This window comes from Hypomesus transpacificus, chromosome 3 (genome assembly GCF_021917145.1).
Source record: "Hypomesus transpacificus isolate Combined female chromosome 3, fHypTra1, whole genome shotgun sequence".
NCBI classification, from domain to species: Eukaryota; Metazoa; Chordata; class Actinopteri; order Osmeriformes; family Osmeridae; genus Hypomesus; species Hypomesus transpacificus.
In genome coordinates, this window is record NC_061062.1 from 13,380,910 (window position 1) to 13,397,565 (window position 16,656).

The 16,656-nt window shown below is 50.3% G+C and overlaps 1 protein-coding gene across 1 annotated transcript in view; it reads left to right on the forward strand.

Moving 5' to 3' along the window:
* The window catches only part of mdga2a (MAM domain containing glycosylphosphatidylinositol anchor 2a), a 57,328-nt gene that overhangs the window by 20,118 nt on the left and 20,554 nt on the right, over nucleotides 1–16,656 (forward strand). The window contains 8 exon segments of the mRNA XM_047018423.1: nucleotides 21–160; nucleotides 4,175–4,349; nucleotides 5,802–5,998; nucleotides 6,192–6,324; nucleotides 6,477–6,598; nucleotides 6,600–6,747; nucleotides 10,848–11,177; nucleotides 13,218–13,511. Of these exon segments, the coding sequence (XP_046874379.1) occupies nucleotides 21–160; nucleotides 4,175–4,349; nucleotides 5,802–5,998; nucleotides 6,192–6,324; nucleotides 6,477–6,598; nucleotides 6,600–6,747; nucleotides 10,848–11,177; nucleotides 13,218–13,511 (1,539 nt within the window).

Genomic DNA, 16,656 nt, shown 5'->3' on the forward strand with positions numbered 1-16,656 from the left:
CTTCCCTCCTGTCTCCTCAGCGCCCCCCACAGTGCGCATCGTGCACTCTGGCCACGCCTGCAACATTGAGGAGGAGCGCTACACAGAGAGAGTGTACACCATCAGAGAGGGAGAGACTCTGGAACTGCAGTGTCTGGTCACGGGACACCCCCGACCCCAGGTAACGCACACACACACACGTACCGTGTGCACACGCACACCTACGTTACGGTACACACATGCACACACAAGGTACATAGGGTTATGTTCCAATCCCCCCTCGGTTCCTGTCATAGTGACACTGTAGATACACACACGCCTACGTTACTGAACACACATACACATAAAGGGTCCACAGAGTTCTGTTTAAACCCCCCCCCCCCCCCCTCCTCCTCCCACACACACACACACACACTCACACACTGTGACCTAGCTATGTTCTACCGCCTGAGCTCGGCATGTGTGTGTAAATGAGAGCGATCAGGCAGACGTGCTTGGACCTCCCGTGGGGGGAGGAGATAGACGCCATGGGAGAGGAGAGTCAGCTGGAGCAGAACTGCAGCTCGTCACCAGGGAGTCTGCCATTTACGCCCCAAAAGTACTCAGGGGCTCCTATGCACAAAAACGCTCTGAAGAGCAATTTCTGGCTGAGTGCGAAGCCGAATGAAAGGAGAATGAAGAGAAGATGGGTTCTCAGGGGGAGCTGGGAATGAGAGCGCTGCCTTCTGCGGCAGGCCGGGCTCACGCTCCTACGAGTGAAACACACTCGTCTGACACACACACACACACACACAGATGTTGACGACGGTACTCTACTTACACCTCGCCCTGTTCCTCCGTATTCGCATCCACCTCCTCCTCAGCCTCTCCTCCCCCTTCGATGTTCCTCATCTCTACCTTGTCATTCTGTGTGTTTCTACAGTGTGTGTGTTGTTGTCTCAGATGGAGCTGTCTTGGGTCAGGTCCAGGCCTGCTGGCTGTTGCCTTGGCATCTCCTTTCTCCTCTGTCACGCTGTCAGCCCAGTGGAGCCAGAAGTGACAACCTCCTCTGCTCTGCTCTCCTTCTCTTCTCCTCCTCCTCCCCTATCTACTCCTCTCCTGTCCCTCTGTTCTCCTCCTCCTGTCCTCTCCACTCCTGTCTCCTCTCCTCTCTCCTCAACCCCTCTTCTTCCCTCTACCTTCTCTGATCTCCTCTCCCATCCCCCCCTCCTCCTCTTCTATTCTCCTGGCCTTTCCACCTGTTTTTGAAATGGAGCGCGTGAGTGAACTGTGTGTAGGGCTTGTTATATCACCCTTCCTTTGTACAGTACATTCATCTAACTCTGACACACCTCCTATCTTCCTCCTCTCCACTCCTCCTCTCTTCCAGTCACTGTCTGTCCTCCCCCACACGCACGCACGCACACACACACACACACACGCATACACACAGACCCAGGCCTGTGGCAGATCCTGCAGGCTGCTGCTGATGACAGCCTGTGGAGGAAGGAAGCTATAAATAGAATAGCCAATGGGCTGGCTCGCTTGTCTTTCCCACACTGGGCCCTACGTCACTGCAGAGCCCTGGTGCTGAGGCTGGATCTCTCTGTCTCTCACTCGCTCTCATACATACACACACTTTTATCTCTCTCAAACACACTCTTCTCTCAGTGAGTCACACACACATACTTTAGATCTCTCTCTCCTTGACCCACACACTCTCTCACACACATTCTCACTCTATAAGCCACGCTTTCTATACTCTCTCAAACAGCTTCCTCTCCCATATGTCTGTCTCACAGGTATTATCATCATTACGTCATAATGGCATGGCAGGAAACCAGGCAGACAGAAAAGCAGGTAAGCAGGCAGACAGGCAGGTGACCAGATAGACAGGGAGGCAGGCAGACAGGCAGGTCGACAGATATACAGGTTTTTCAGTTCTTGTTGACCACAGTACTATCCATCATATGAATAGATTTATATTCTGTCACAGTCTGTCTCTTTGTTGTTTGCTTAGTGAAATGTTAAAATGATCACATTCTTCTGAACACAGAAATATACACTTAAGTCACTTGGGATAGGGCATGCCCTTACTACACACACACCAATCTAGACACACACAAACACACTCACAGACCGTATTTGAGAAAGCTAGCGTGGCTAAGCTCCCTGAATTCCAATACGATGTTATTCCTAACCAACACCAATATGCGTGTAAACAAATCCACGCTACCTCCCATCTTCAGCAGAGCATGTAATGGATTGGATCCCCTCGCCATGGGCGGGGTCATGGAGACCAGGCTGGCCGTATCTCTGCTGGTTATTATTCTAAACAAGAGGGAGAGAGAGAGAGGCAAAGACAAATTAGGTTGAGAGAGAGAGAGAGAGAGAGAGAGAGAGAGAGAGGGGGGGGGGGGGGGGGAAACACTAGCTGACAAACTCAATCTTGAATGGAAATGAAAGCTGAGACATTTCCAATTAGTCAGTGAGATGGGGGATCATTTGTAGGGTGAGGGAGGTTAGAGGACCTTGATTACACCTCGGAACACCCTCAACACAAACACACACAAACACAGGCTTAACTGGGTAGCTCAGTAACGCTCCATGCCGCATATTTTAGGAGCAGTAGCTAACTAATGATAAAGGAGTGGTTTGTTGCAATGTAGGTCAGCCACACAGGAAGAAATACACACACACACACACACACAGGACCAGCAAGGCCATGGTCTGGGCTGAATGGACAATTTGCTCCACTTGTCTGGCTGACTGGTGGAGTGAGTGTACACTGGGGGCCACACACACAAACACACACATAAATACATATATAAACACATGCACACAAAGACGCGCACACACAAACACTTATACACACATGCATGCACACAGACTTACAGTAAATACAAACACACATGCATTTACAATTAATTCAGAGATCAGCGCTTTGCTGCTGGGAAGGGTTAGGAAACTGAATCATGCCTGACTGATTCTGTATGAATGGATTGAAAAGTGACATCAGTCAATCTGTGTGTGTGTGCGTGTGTGTGTGTGTGTGCGAGAGAATGTGTGAGGAAGTACTTAAGGGAGCACTCATCTTATCCCTCCATCATCCATCCATCCCTCTTTCCATCTCCATCCGTCCATCCGTCCGTCAGATGGTTAATGTATTTTATCTGTCCGATCAACATGCTTGACTGGCTACAGTTAGCGGCACAGTCAGCCTATCACAGGATGGCATGATCAGCTGACCTCAGAGCAGAGTTGAGTGCATACGTCAGACTGACGGAGCGACTCTCTGAGGTTGAGACTGACTTCGGCAGTATGAGGTGGAGGAAGGGGAGGAGGAGGGTGGAAGCTGGAGGTCAGAGGTGGTCTAAGGTGGTTATATTACACTCTGTGCCTGTCAGACTGCTGACAGCAGCGGTGAGCGGCCTTACACCAAGGCCCCTGTGCGTGCTTCAGATAAAACACCCTAGAGTCGTTCTTGACATTCTTGAGCCTATAAGTTCAATAATAATTCAAAAGTAACAGCAAAAAAAACTTTTTTTACGCTCCAAAAGGCTGCTTTAAAGAATATTGACATTTGTCTCATATTGTGTCCGAGCCCTACTGTACATATCTCCTGTAGTCCCAGGTCTTGAGCATGCCTTTCAGGAAGGGGGATAGCCCGCGTGGCATGTAGCAGCTTGATATGACCCTCCATAATGGCTAATGCCTGTTAGACACATGTAGCTACCTCTGGAGGAATCTCACAAGACTGCCTCTTCAATGTTTGATGACCTCTCGTCAGTCCATGGGCCTGAACAATGACACCATGGGCAAACACACAGACCCAACCATCCAGACAGTACTCCTTCCTTCACAACTATCCACAAAAGCTGTTGTGACACCAGTTTAGACTTTCTGGGACTTACAATACTGCACTGTATGAAATATGAAGACATACAGCAACAAAACAGCCCTTTTTTGCATGGATGTGTGTGTGTGTGTGTTACTGGCTGACCTGATTACCTTTGGTCCTCCAGCCTGCCATCCAGATTTAATCCTCTCTTACCAGATGTCCATTCTATCTTTATCTACCTTTCTCTCCCCCTCCTCCTCCCCCCTGGGGCTCACCCCTCACCCCAACCTCCCCCCCTCCCATCTGGAACTGACCTTCATCCCTGAACCCCATACCCCCCCCCCAACCACCCCCTCCTTCCCTCTCCCCCCTCAGGTCCGTTGGACCAAGACAGCAGGCAGCGCGTCTGATCGCTTCCAGGACTCCAGCGTGTTCAACGAGACGCTGCGCATAGCCAAGATCCAACGGCACCAAGGAGGACGCTACTACTGCAAGGCTGACAACGGCCTGGGCTCGCCTGCCATCAAGTCCATCCGCGTTGACGTGTATTGTGAGTGGGCTGCGGCCATACATACTCGCACACACATGTATGTCTATGTATAGGGAGTGATTGTTTTAGCTACTGTACACAGCTGAAACCAATGAATCACTCTGATATGACAGTCTTGATCGCAGAGGATAATTGTGAATTGATTCTCTTGACATTTTGCTGCTATGATACGATTCAGCACATTTCAGTGCCTCCCCCAACTGCTATTTGCATAGCTCTTTCTCAACATGCTGCACGGTTGCTGCAGCTCTTCCGAAACGGCACCCATTTCCAAGATAAATGTCAGACACAGAACATATGTTTGATCCTGTCTTCCCTCACGATGAAGAGAAGAGGCTGTCCCACAGATCTCCAAACGCTGCCGTGGGAAAGGGAAAACGAAAAGTAAAGACTTGAAGAAGTGAAGAGTTTATGAATGTTCCTCACGGTGACAAAGGGAACACAGAGAGAAGAATGTGCCAAGCCAAAGACCCTTGGATAGGTCTGGAGTCCAAAGCTGACCCAGATACTAGCTGGCGTGGAGCGCAGCGAGGGCATGACTGGCCTCCATGCAAGACCACTCTACATAATTAAACATGCAGAGACGTCGTGATGGGGCCTCACAGGAAGTGAGGCTGGTCAGCCCACGGCGCTGTCTGTGGAGGGTTTCTGTTTTTATCAAGGTACTTCTCTGCATCCTGAAGTAGATCATAAGAGCCCTTGGCTCCCCTGTCAAGCACTTTTCTAGTAATTATCAAGCTCTCGTCAAAATCACAGTTTTAAAAGCCCCTCTATCTGGTGGAGTTTCTAAGTGGTTCTCTTCACTGCATTAGTCTCTCTGTCTGTCAAAACTTCTTAAAGCGCCTCGCTTGAGTGTCTGTCTGCACTTGACAATTGACAATTACGGACTGAAGTTGTGGATTCCTGAACTTCTTTCTTACCTCCCTTTCTTCTTCAGGATGGTTTGAAGAGTCTGTCTTTTGATGTTCTACCAGACGGTTTCCACAAATTGGCGATTCTCTGTGTTGATGCCAAAGTGCAGCAGACAAAAAAGAAATGTTTCTGTAAATTATATTTAAATGGGATTCCAGTCCCTCATGCGGTATGCATAGAACCGGCCATGCTGCAACAGAAGACACACAGAATAAATAAATCATGCAAATCTTGCCTGTTGTTAAGAGGTTATATGCTTAAGTGTACGTACAATGGAGTGGAAAAAAGAGGAAAGGAGAGGAGAAGGAAGGGGAGGAAGAGAGGGGAGAGGAGAGTGTCGGCTGACCACTCCGTCTATGCCCACAACAAGTGACAAAAACTGTTCCTAGGCAGCTTGATGTCATTAAAATACCCTCACTGCAAACCAGAAGAGACTGGGTCACCAAACCTTTCTTCCCCTCCCTCCCTCCCTCCCTCCCTCCCTCCCTCCCCCCCCCTCCCCCCCCCCCCCCCCCTCCCTCCCTCCCTCCCTCCCTGCAGTCCTGGATGATCCGGAGGTGACGGTGCACCAGAGTATCGGCGAGGCCAAGGAGCAGTTCTACTACGAGAGGACCGTGTTCCTGCGCTGCGTGGCCAACTCTAACCCTCCTGTCCGCTACAGCTGGCGCCGCGGACGAGAGTTCCTGTCCCAGGGCTCGGACAAGGGAGTGGAGATCTATGAACCGTTCTTCACACAGGTGAGACTTGACAGATAAGACAGTCATGACCTCCTTCCTGTCTAGGAATTGTTCTTCACGCAGGTGAGACCGCCACACCTCAGTCTGGGTGTCATCTTGTATTACTCAACGCTTTCACACACAAAAAAACGGTATGGTGCTGAATGGCACACCCTTGACCTTTTGACCTGACTGCCGTGCTGTGGTCTCACAGGGGGAAACCAAGATCCTGAAGCTGAAGAACCTCCGTCCTCAGGACTACGCCAACTACAGCTGCGTGGCCTCGGTGCGCAGTGTCTGCGGCCTCTCGGACAAGAGCGTGCGCTTCTCCCTCTCCAACAGAACAGGTAGAGGAGGGAGCGCTCCCACATGAAGATACATCATATTGAGTCTATATTTCATATGTCATGCATTCTAAGAGGGGTTTTCTTGTTTGCAAACCTAATCCCCTTCCCCTCTGTGCCCCCACCCTCCACCCTCCACTCTCCCAACCCCCCAGCCTCCCCGACCATCAAGCTCCTGGTGGACGACCCCATGGTGGTGAACCCCGGTCAGACGGTGACCCTGGTGTGTGTGACAGCGGGAGGCGAACCCACCCCCACGCTGACCTGGGTCCGCACCCCCCGGCGAGCTGCCCAGGAAGAGTGTCCTGAACGGGGGCACGCTCACCCTGCCGGCCGTCACCCTGGAGGATGCAGCCGTCTACAGCTGCGTGGCCAGCAACAACGTGGGCAACCCTGCGAAGAAGTCCACCACCATCCTGGTCCGAGGTAGGTAGGGCTGGGTAGGCGTGTGTGTTTGTGTAGGTGTGTGCAGGGAGGTGAGGGGCTACAGTAGATGGCTCGTATGCATCTCCAGCTCTGTGGCTGGTAACAGCACCGGCAGCCCTGCCAGGACCTGGACCAGTCTCTTGGCTGCAGTACAGCAGTGCTCAGGGGAGGAACTATCCCGCTCATCCATCAAAATGGCCAAAGGCGATTGGACAATATTTAGTGTTTAGTATTGGTTTGAGATTTGACTTGAGTAATTAAACTGTTGCCTGCTCCAACCCTTGCTCAGAGTAAACTTGTATTTAACAGGGTAATTTATGCCATTTGACACATTGAATCAGAGTTGAAGAACATTGCTGAGTTCAGAGAGAGTGGAGAAAGAGTGTGTGTGTGTGTGTGTGAGAGAGAGAGAGAGAGAGAGAGAGAGAGAGAGAGAGAGAGGGAGAGAGAGGGAGAGAGAGGGAGAGAGAGGGAGAGAGAGAGAGAGAGAGAGAGAGAGAGGGGAGAGGGAGAGAACTTGAGGGGGAGGGAGTACGGGAGAGCAAAGGGGAAGGGGGGAGGGTGAAAGTTGAGGTTAGAAATCCAGCTTATGTTAGCACTCTCTGAGCCCTGACAGGTATTCCCTGGGCAGTGATGAGCTACCACTGACAACACCATCAATAAAAGAAAAGCAGCTCGCAGCGAACACACACACTCACACAAACACACACACGCACACACACACACAAGCTATCACATTACTGGTACAGGCTGAGGATAAAAGCACCCAGGATCTGGAGAGGCCAATAGTGTGCTGTGTGGAGGCCTTTTTGGTTGACGGTGCAGGGGGAGAAATGACCTGACATTGTGCTTTATAACTTATTTATCAGTGGGAATGGGGGGAGTGGTGGTGGTGGTGGTGGTGGGGCAGCGTTTGAGTTTGCATAAGTGTGTGTGTGTGTGTGTGTCTGTGTGCACTGCTGACCGTGCAGCCTTGCCACAAGATCTCACCTCTCTTTATTTATTTAGTCAAATCATCCTGGCGGCTTGCTCCTCTTCAAGACCGGTAGAACAGACACGCTAAGTGACCAAGGTCTAACACAGCAAACACTGCAGTCTATAGCCTCCTGGAGACCTGAGCACGTCAATCTTCAAAGAATCTGTGGTGATGTGAGATTGTGGATGTGTGTACTGTGGGGGACAAGTGTGTTGTCTTTCTGTCTGCGTTGTATGTGCGTGCGTGCGTGTGTGTGTGGGAATAAGAAAGAGACTGACTCATCAGAAAGGACCAGATCAATTCTCCTCCTCCTCCACTGTTTGTGCAGCTAATTGATGCGAGGAGCGATACTGAAGAAACCGTCCTCATTAAAACAGGTTAAGGGACTACCAGAGAGGCTATGCAACTGTCATGTTCGGTCGTACATGCAAATGTAAGAGAGAGTGGGGTGCATCAGTGTGTGTGCGTGTGTGTGTGTGTGTTAGGGCGTCATGTTGGGCCTAACCCTCAGCAGTTGACAGCCTGTTCCATGTTAAAGATGTAAACAGCTTTGGGGGGGGTGTCAGATGAAAGGTGCTTGTAAAGACGAACACCAGCGAGGCTAATGCCAAAAGCAGTGGATTCCACTGCTTCTCCCAGTCCTACAGCCAGGCTGACATGGACCTGCAGGAGAGACCTGTTCAAAGCCCGTTCTTCACAGTTAACTACAAGTCAGGATGGATAAACAGCTTTGTCCAGATTAACACATTTACTCAGATCAAACCCCAATCCACGTGCTACTACAGAGAGTTAGACAGAGGAGAGAGAGAGAGAGAGAGAGAGAGAGAGAGAGAGAGAGAGAGAGAGAGAGAGCATGTCTATAAAGATTACCCCCTTCATCTCCTCTCCTCTCACACTGCAAGTGCAATAAAAGCCGTGTTTACGTCTCATAATGGCAGCTCACTAGCATTATGCAGCTCATCTAAAGATAACATTTCAGCAAAATTGCCGTATTGATGAAGAGCGAGAAATGGGGAACAGAAGAGAGAGAGATAGATAGATAGAGAGAGAGGAAGAGAGAGAGAGAGAGAGAGAGAGAGAGAGAGAGAGAGAGAGAGAGAGAGGGGGAGAGGGAGAGGGAGAGAGAGAGAGAGAGAGAGAGAGAGAGAGAGAGAGAGAGAGAGAGAGAGAGAGAGAGAGAGAGAGAGAGAGAGCAGCCATAACAGTCGGGTACACTATGGTGAACGTGGATATTTCCAGTACACTACACAGCCTACTGTCACCCCTCCCTGTCGCCATAGGAACTTGTTCAGATCTGATGCCAGCATGTTAATCAACATGTTAATCAGATCTCATAAAAGTTGTTCCTAAATTATTTACAGTGGTGGGGCTCACAGTGCATCATATTTCCATTAATGACTTGTAAATGAGCCTTGGTGTGAGAAAGAGAAAGAGAGAGAAAGAGAGAAAGAGAGAGAGAGAGTTTGCCAGACTCAGGCCCAGAACACACCAGAGCCAACTAGAGTCGTAGCCAATTCTAAAGCCTCCATTTGGAGTACAGCAGACTGTCTGTGTGTATATATATGTGTGGGACGTACACTTCATGCTTGACAGGTCGAGACCCTGAGCAGAGATGGCAGGGTTACGCATCTTAAAACTTGAACACAGATAGTTCAACCCCCACTCAGTGTATCACATCTCTGATGGTGGATCTCCACCTACTCTGTGTGTATACCCACACACAGGACTCATTGTTGTACAGTAGGTGCAGACTTGAAGAGGTATGTTATTACTGTATGCTAATGAGGTCGTCGTGCCTGCTGTGTATGCTGTATTGTGGTGTGTGTGTGTGTGCTAGTGGGGATGACGTGTCTGTCTCTCAATGCTGTGTTGGTAAAACCTTTCTTATGTATCATCTAGACTCCTGGTGGAGGTCATTATGAACAAATTAACTCAGCCGGAACTGGTTTCTTTTTGTAAGGAGGGGAGGGGGGGGGTCTTCTCAAAGAGTCAGTACATGGGGGTGTGGGTGTGGCATGTCTTGGGGTTTCTCTGGGGGCAGAGGGCGGAGGGCGGAGGGTGGAGGGCGGAGGGTGGAGTGTGGAGTGTGGAGGGTGGAGTGTGGAGGGCGGAGGGTGGAGTGTGGAGGGCGGAGGGTGGAGGACGGAGTGTGGAGGGCGGAGGGTGGAGGGTGGAGGGCGGAGGGTGGAGTGCGGAGGGCGGAGGGTGGAGGGCGGAGGGTGTAGTGTGGAGGGTGGAGTGTGGAGGGCGGAGGGTGGAGTGTGGAGGGCGGAGGGTGGAGGCAGAGGGTGGAGGGCGGAGGGCGTCCATTCTGAAGGAGCATGTCCTCTCTGGGACTCAGATCCTGATAAGATGTGCAGTCTGCTGCCCCGAGCCGGATCAACACCACGGTGCCTTGTACTCCCCCAAAACTGTGTGAGGGAGAGGTTTGTGTCTTCTCTGTCAGGGGAGTGTCCTCCCTGATGGGGAGGTGGGGGTGGAGGGGTGCTGGGCATGTCTGCCTCTTCTCTGATTAATGAGGACAATAACAAGCTGCCCCCACACAGAACAGCAGCTGCACGTCCTGGTCAGTAAGCAGTTGTATATCCTGTCACAACATAAATAGAGGACTTAATAGCGGCCAAGAAAATAGGACTAACCGTTAATATTGTTTTCTGTTGGAGTATTTTTATCCGCTGTTCATAACTGTGTACAGTATGTTTGTGCCCCTTGGAAGATTCTATTATAAAGAGTCTATTTCAGCTCAGTGGTGTTAACAGAATGTGGGTGGGATCCCAGTGGAACAAGAGAACAACCTCGCTCCTGTTTGTGCTGTGTTCATAGTTTTCATGTATTTATGTTGCGGTTGGCTGGCCATATAATATTTCACAAATTCCCCTCGGAAATTATTTTTGAGGGTAGAGGGTTCTGCATTAGAGCATGTACAGCATTGAACAATGTTTGTGTGTGTGTGTGGTTGGGTGGTGTGGAGGGGGGGTTGTTCATCTGAATCCCAGCCCTGTCCTCTCTCTCTCTCTCTCTCTCTCTCTCTCTCTCTCTCTCTCTCTCTCTCTCTCTCTCTCTCGCTGTCTCTCGCTCTCTCTCCCTCTAATCCTCTAATCTCTTCTATGTCCACGTCCCTCAGGCCTGAGGAAAGGTCGTTTCTGGATCACCCCTGACCCCTACCACAACGACGACAACATCCAGATCGGCCGCGAGGTCAAGATCTCCTGCCAGGTGGAGGCCACGCCTCCTGAGGAGCTGATGTTCAGCTGGCTGAAGAATGGCCGTCCGCTGCGCAGTTCGGAGCGTATGGTCATCACCCACACCGACGCTGAGGTCTCCCCCGGCACCACCAACCTGGACATCATCGACCTCAAATTCACCGACTTCGGCACGTACACCTGCGTGGCCTCATTGAGGAACGGCGGCATCCCGGAGATCAGCATCGACGTCAACATCTCGTCTACGACAGGTGAGAGGTCCCGGAGAACAGACTTCTTCTCGAGCTGTTGACCTTTTTCTCGAACTGTTGACCTGTTTTAGAACAGTTGACCTTTTCTAGAACTCTTGAACTTTTCTAGAACCGTTGACCTTTTCTAAGGCTGTTGACCTGTTCTCGATAGGTTGAGGTTTGGTTCTTCTTTCCTACCATATGCTAGTCCAGGACTGTCTTCTACTGGAGGGCTGTAGAGGTCTAGTCCCTCTGTCCTACCATGTCCTAGTCCAGTCCTGGAGGACTGTAGAGGTCTAGTCCCTCTGTCCTACCATGTCCTAGTCCAGTCCTGGAGGACTGTAGAGGTGTGACTCCTGTCTTTCTTTGCTGGATCCAGTCCAGCAGTCCTCTGCTGTTTCCTTAGTCTGCGTCCTTGACTACTTTCACTTGAACATTCATCTCTGAAGAGCTGATTGGTTTGAAAGCTTCTCTGACAACTTGATAGTTGCTTTATTATCCCAAAGGAGAGGGGAGGAAGAGGATGAAGAGGATAATGACGAGGAAGAGTCTGAAGCTGTCACTTGAGTGTGTGACAGGAGTAAGGACACACAATGTCAAGGAGGTAGATGTAAAAGACACACAACCACACACACACACACACACACACACAATCGCCAACACACACTCAAATTCAGTTTTTCTACCTGATCCTCCACTGTTACCATAGCAGCATAATAAGATCCAGTCGCTTTGATCCCAACAGGAGTGTTGTCACGCCAACTCGCCTGTAATCAGGATCCATCCACTTAATCAGCTCCAGCTCAGTGTTAATTGGTGTGGAAGTACTGCTTATATTTTCTAGCACATGTATACTTCAAACCCTCATGGTTATTTACATCCTGACTGTGCTGGGTCACCTGTGAAAGCTTGTCTGATCATCTCCCAGTGTGTTTGTGTGTAAATAGTGCTTACTTCACACAGCTTAATGGCAGGCAAACTGGTCCTCTCTAAGTCGTACATCTATGAACATGTTTAGACATAATTTATTTTTAAATGCTCAGGAGAGATGAGAGACACTTAGAGATGAGAGACAGCACGTAGAAGCACAGTGATCGTAACCCTCCTTCCAATTCTCCCCTCCCTCTCTCTCTCTGGTGGAGGTTCTGACAGCCAGATAGAGTGGGAGCTAACCTCAAAACACTCAGTGAGATGGACATGTGATCGTTGTTGGGCCATTAGAGCTACTTAATGGAAGAGCATAGAGTCTATTAACCAATTCCATTAGAACCTTCTAGACCTGCCCTGAAAGCTGGAAGAGGCCTGCTAGTGTGGTCTAACCTCGAGAGAATACACACATGCATACAGGAAAGCACACACACCTATACACACACACACCTATACACACACACACACCTATACACACACACACACACACACACACACACACACCTATACACACACCCAGGTTTCTGGAGCAGGTTTCCTGCAGGGCCTTACGTAACCCAGTGCTGGTGGTGGCAGTGGGGGGGTGTGTGCATGCATGCGTGAAAAAAATGTATGTGTAAGTTTCTGTCCCCTCTAACAATCCCCTCTATCTAGCTGTCTGGATGTGTTAGTAAGGCTTTGGGCCTGTCTTTGACTCAGTGTTAGACTTTGTTGTCCCATCCCTGTCCCATAGCCAATGGAGCAGAACATTACAAGCTGCAGTAACGCCCCACAGCAGCACAGCAGGAGCACAGTGCTGGGCTGCTGATGCCCACGGCCAGGCCTGGAGGGGAACAGAATCCCACAGCCTCAAACTGAGAGGACTCTACTGATCTACACGACTGACCTGAGACGGCGTGTCTCCCAGGCAGTGCTTTATCACCTCGCTTACTTCTGCCTTTGTACTTCCTGCGTCAACGCGATGTCTCTGATGACAAGTCTCTGTTTCTCGCTCCCTCCATTTCTTCCCCTCTCTTTCGTTCCCTTTCTCTCTCTTACCCCCCCCTTTCTCTTCCTCCCTCCCTCTCTCTCCTCCTCTCTGTACCTCCCTCCCTCCCTCTCTCTCCTCCTCTCCCTCCCTCCCGGTGTCTCCAGTCCCTCCAGAGCTGACGGTGCCCAGGGGGAAGTCCTCCCTGGTGGTCCAAGAGGGGGAGACGGTGGAGCTGCAGTGTCTGGTGTCCGGCAAGCCCAAGCCCATCATCCTCTGGTCCCGGGCCGACAAGGAGGCGGCCATGCCCGACGGAGCCGTGACCATCGAGAGCTACGACGGCGTGCTGCGCATTCTCAACGTGTCCAGGGAGTTGACGGGAACCTACCGTTGCCAGACCAGTCAGTACAACGGTTTCAACGTCAAACCCCGCGAGGCCCTCATCGAGCTGGTGGTGCAGTGTGAGTGGCCTGGAGGGGTCTCCTATGTCTGCATCTCCTTCCTGTCCCACACATCCTCATTTCCTGTCTGCTATATACCATTTAAGTCTCATCCTCTGTGTTCTACCATCTGGCTCTCATGGAGGTTTTCAGATCCCTCATGCTGATAAAAAGAGATGGGGGGGGAAAGAGATAGATGGATAGAAAGGTAAATAGATTGATGGATGGATGATTCGATACTACTAGAGAGGGAGAGGTGGAGAGAGAATCAATGTCGAACCACATCCTGTATCATTCACAAGGTTTGATATGAATTTCAACCTTGGGTGCTGAAAACAGGCGTGTGACCACCTCTGGGATTCTTCTATTAGCCCAGGGAGGGAGGTTCATGTGTCCTAATCAGCTGCCCACCATCCATCCATCCCCTCAAAACCTCGACGCCCTGCAAAGAACGATGTGTAGGTGTTCCTGTCCATTAGTGGGAGTGGTTTGCTTGCTGTGTTCAGGAGAAGAGGCAGGAGGACTGAGAGCATTTTGGAGAGGCAGGTGAGGGGGGGGGGGGGGGAGTAGGGGATGTAATCATATAATCCATAATGTAAATTGCCCTTGGTGTATGTAACCTGGTGGAGTGGGGTTGGGATGAATGGTGTACAGGAGCGAGCTGGTGGAATGAATTACTACTTTATAAGTGCGACTCGAAAAAGGAGGTGAGAGAAGAGGACATGAGAGGAAAGGAGAGGTGATGCAGCAGGCTGCCTGGTGGAAATCCAGAGCCTCTCTCGCTCAGATCACCGCTTCTCACTTCCTGGTGTCATAACTCCTCCGAAAAATCTGTCTGCCTCCCCCTACTCACACACCACTGGTGCACACTGTGAGTAAAGAATGAGCCGCTGAATGAGTAGCTGTGTGTGTGTGAGTGTGACTATGGCTCACCAGGACCATTGCCCAGTAGTGTGAGTCAGCCAAGGATGATCCCTGTGGGCAGCTTGTACTCTACGCTGTGCCCCACTCTGCCAGAGGGAGAGGAGGGATGAGACCAGCCCCACCACCGGCCACACAGAGGAGAGAACACACAGAGGAGAGAACACACAGAGGAGAGAACACACAGAGGAGAGAACACACAGAGGAGAGAACACACAGAGGAGAGACCACACAAGGGAGGGAACAGGGGGAGAAAGAGAGAGAGAGAGAGAGACCTGCGGTTCTCTGTTCAGGGAAGCCAAATGGGAAACCAAAGCCTTTTTGCAGTTCATTCACATATGCTGCTCTGCGTTCAATCTCTTTCTCTCATCACTCTATCTTTCTGTCTGTTTTCTCATCCCATTTATGTTGCATGTGAAGATGTGTGATGTGTGTGTGCGTGCGTGTGTGTGTGTGTAAATGTTTTCGTGTACTTGTGTGAGTGTGAGTCACGATTCTTTGGTTAGCCATTTTAACTGTTCTCATTATGTAACTCCTGCAGCGACTGTCCTTGAGAGTCGGCATGTAAGGTGAAGTTAGTATGAAGGCAGCAGGCCATGGTATTATACACAAATTGAGTGGATGGGTTCTGATTTACTGCTGCTTGTCTGCAGACAGTGTACACAATATAACCCCCCCATAGGGCAGTATGTAAAACATTGTGAATGATTGTGTGTGTGTGTGTGTGTATAGGTGTGGTTGGGTTTCCATGTGTGTTTGTGCCAGCCTCCTATAACACATTGTCAAGACATTATGCTTCCATTGACAATAAAGGTTAGGCTAGGCTACGTTAGATTAAGCTAGGCTAGGCTAGGGGATAATCCTTGTCCACAAGCCTGAATACTGGTGGTGGAGCTGGGCACCAGAGTGAGCCTTTGGCTGTGTATGTTTGTGTGCGTGTGCTTGTGTGTGTGTGCCCACGCTGGGTACCAGTGTGGGCCCCTGGATGATGTCTTTGTACTTCCATCTCTGACAGCTGAGGCTGCTCCACTGCAGAGTCCATGGGGGCGGGAGGCGGGATGGAGAGAGGGATGAGAGTAAAGAGGAGCGTGGAGGAAGGGGGGGAGCAGTGAGAGGAAAGACAGGTTTAGGGATGTGGTTCTGCAGATGGATCGAGACGGGAACAGGAGCGAGAGAAGGAGAGGGAGGAAAAGAAAGAAGGAGAGACCGAAATTTGGACTGGAGGATAGAGAAAAAAGAGAGGGGAGGAGGGGCAGCAGGATGTTGTCACAGTCACCAGGGAGGTAGAAAGATTGCCCTGGATATCCCCACGCTTTAAGCCCCCAGATCAGCATTACTCTGTTATATTGGTAATGAAATGAAAATAGGCTTCTTTTTTCTCTCTCATCCATCTCATTCTACTCTCCATCTCTCTCTCTCTCAATCCCTCCATCCCCTCCTCCTCCCCCACAGCTGTCCCTCCCCCTCGGTGACGCCATGGCGACTAGCCATCTGTTGAGGAAGAATGTGTGTGTATCCACAGTAGTGTGTTTAACCAGGGCAGCGTTTAACCAAAGATTTAAATAGAATTAATTACATTTTACATTCAACTACAATGGCTGCATATGTAACCACTGTATGAGGAAAGTGGAATGAATCCCTCCTCTAGTGGTACTCTGTCTGATATTTATCAGCATGCCATTTCACCTTACATCAGAAATACACGCCTCTCGTTGTGGTTCATACAGGATGTGAGCTGAAGACATTGACAATGGCCAACCATTTTAATCCAGTTACGCAAGCGTGAATGATTGCTATTGTACACACACACACACGGATACAGCACAAACCACCAGGGTTCAGGGAATATGTCAAAGTGTAAAGGGATGAACTGCTCTCATGACTAACAACAACCTAACCATGAGTCTAGGCTGGTCAAGATAGGAGCAGATGTTAGACACCCCCCCATCTTTCCTGCCCAGCCCCGAGCCCCAGTTGCCAGCTCTACTGACTCCAGACCCACTCAGTCTTAATTGAATACTCCCAGGTGACATACGTGAACCCAATTAACACTTATCTCCCCCTTTAGTGCAGAGCGGAGACACTTGCCCTTTTTGTCCCTCCTCTCCCTCCATCCCTCGTTTCCACCTCAGTCCATCTCCTACGACACCTTATCAACTTGAGGGTTAATAGGATCTATTGGCCAGGGTACAAGCTAAACACTGACAAAGACGTAATTATGACGTGTGTGACTGTGTGTGTGTGT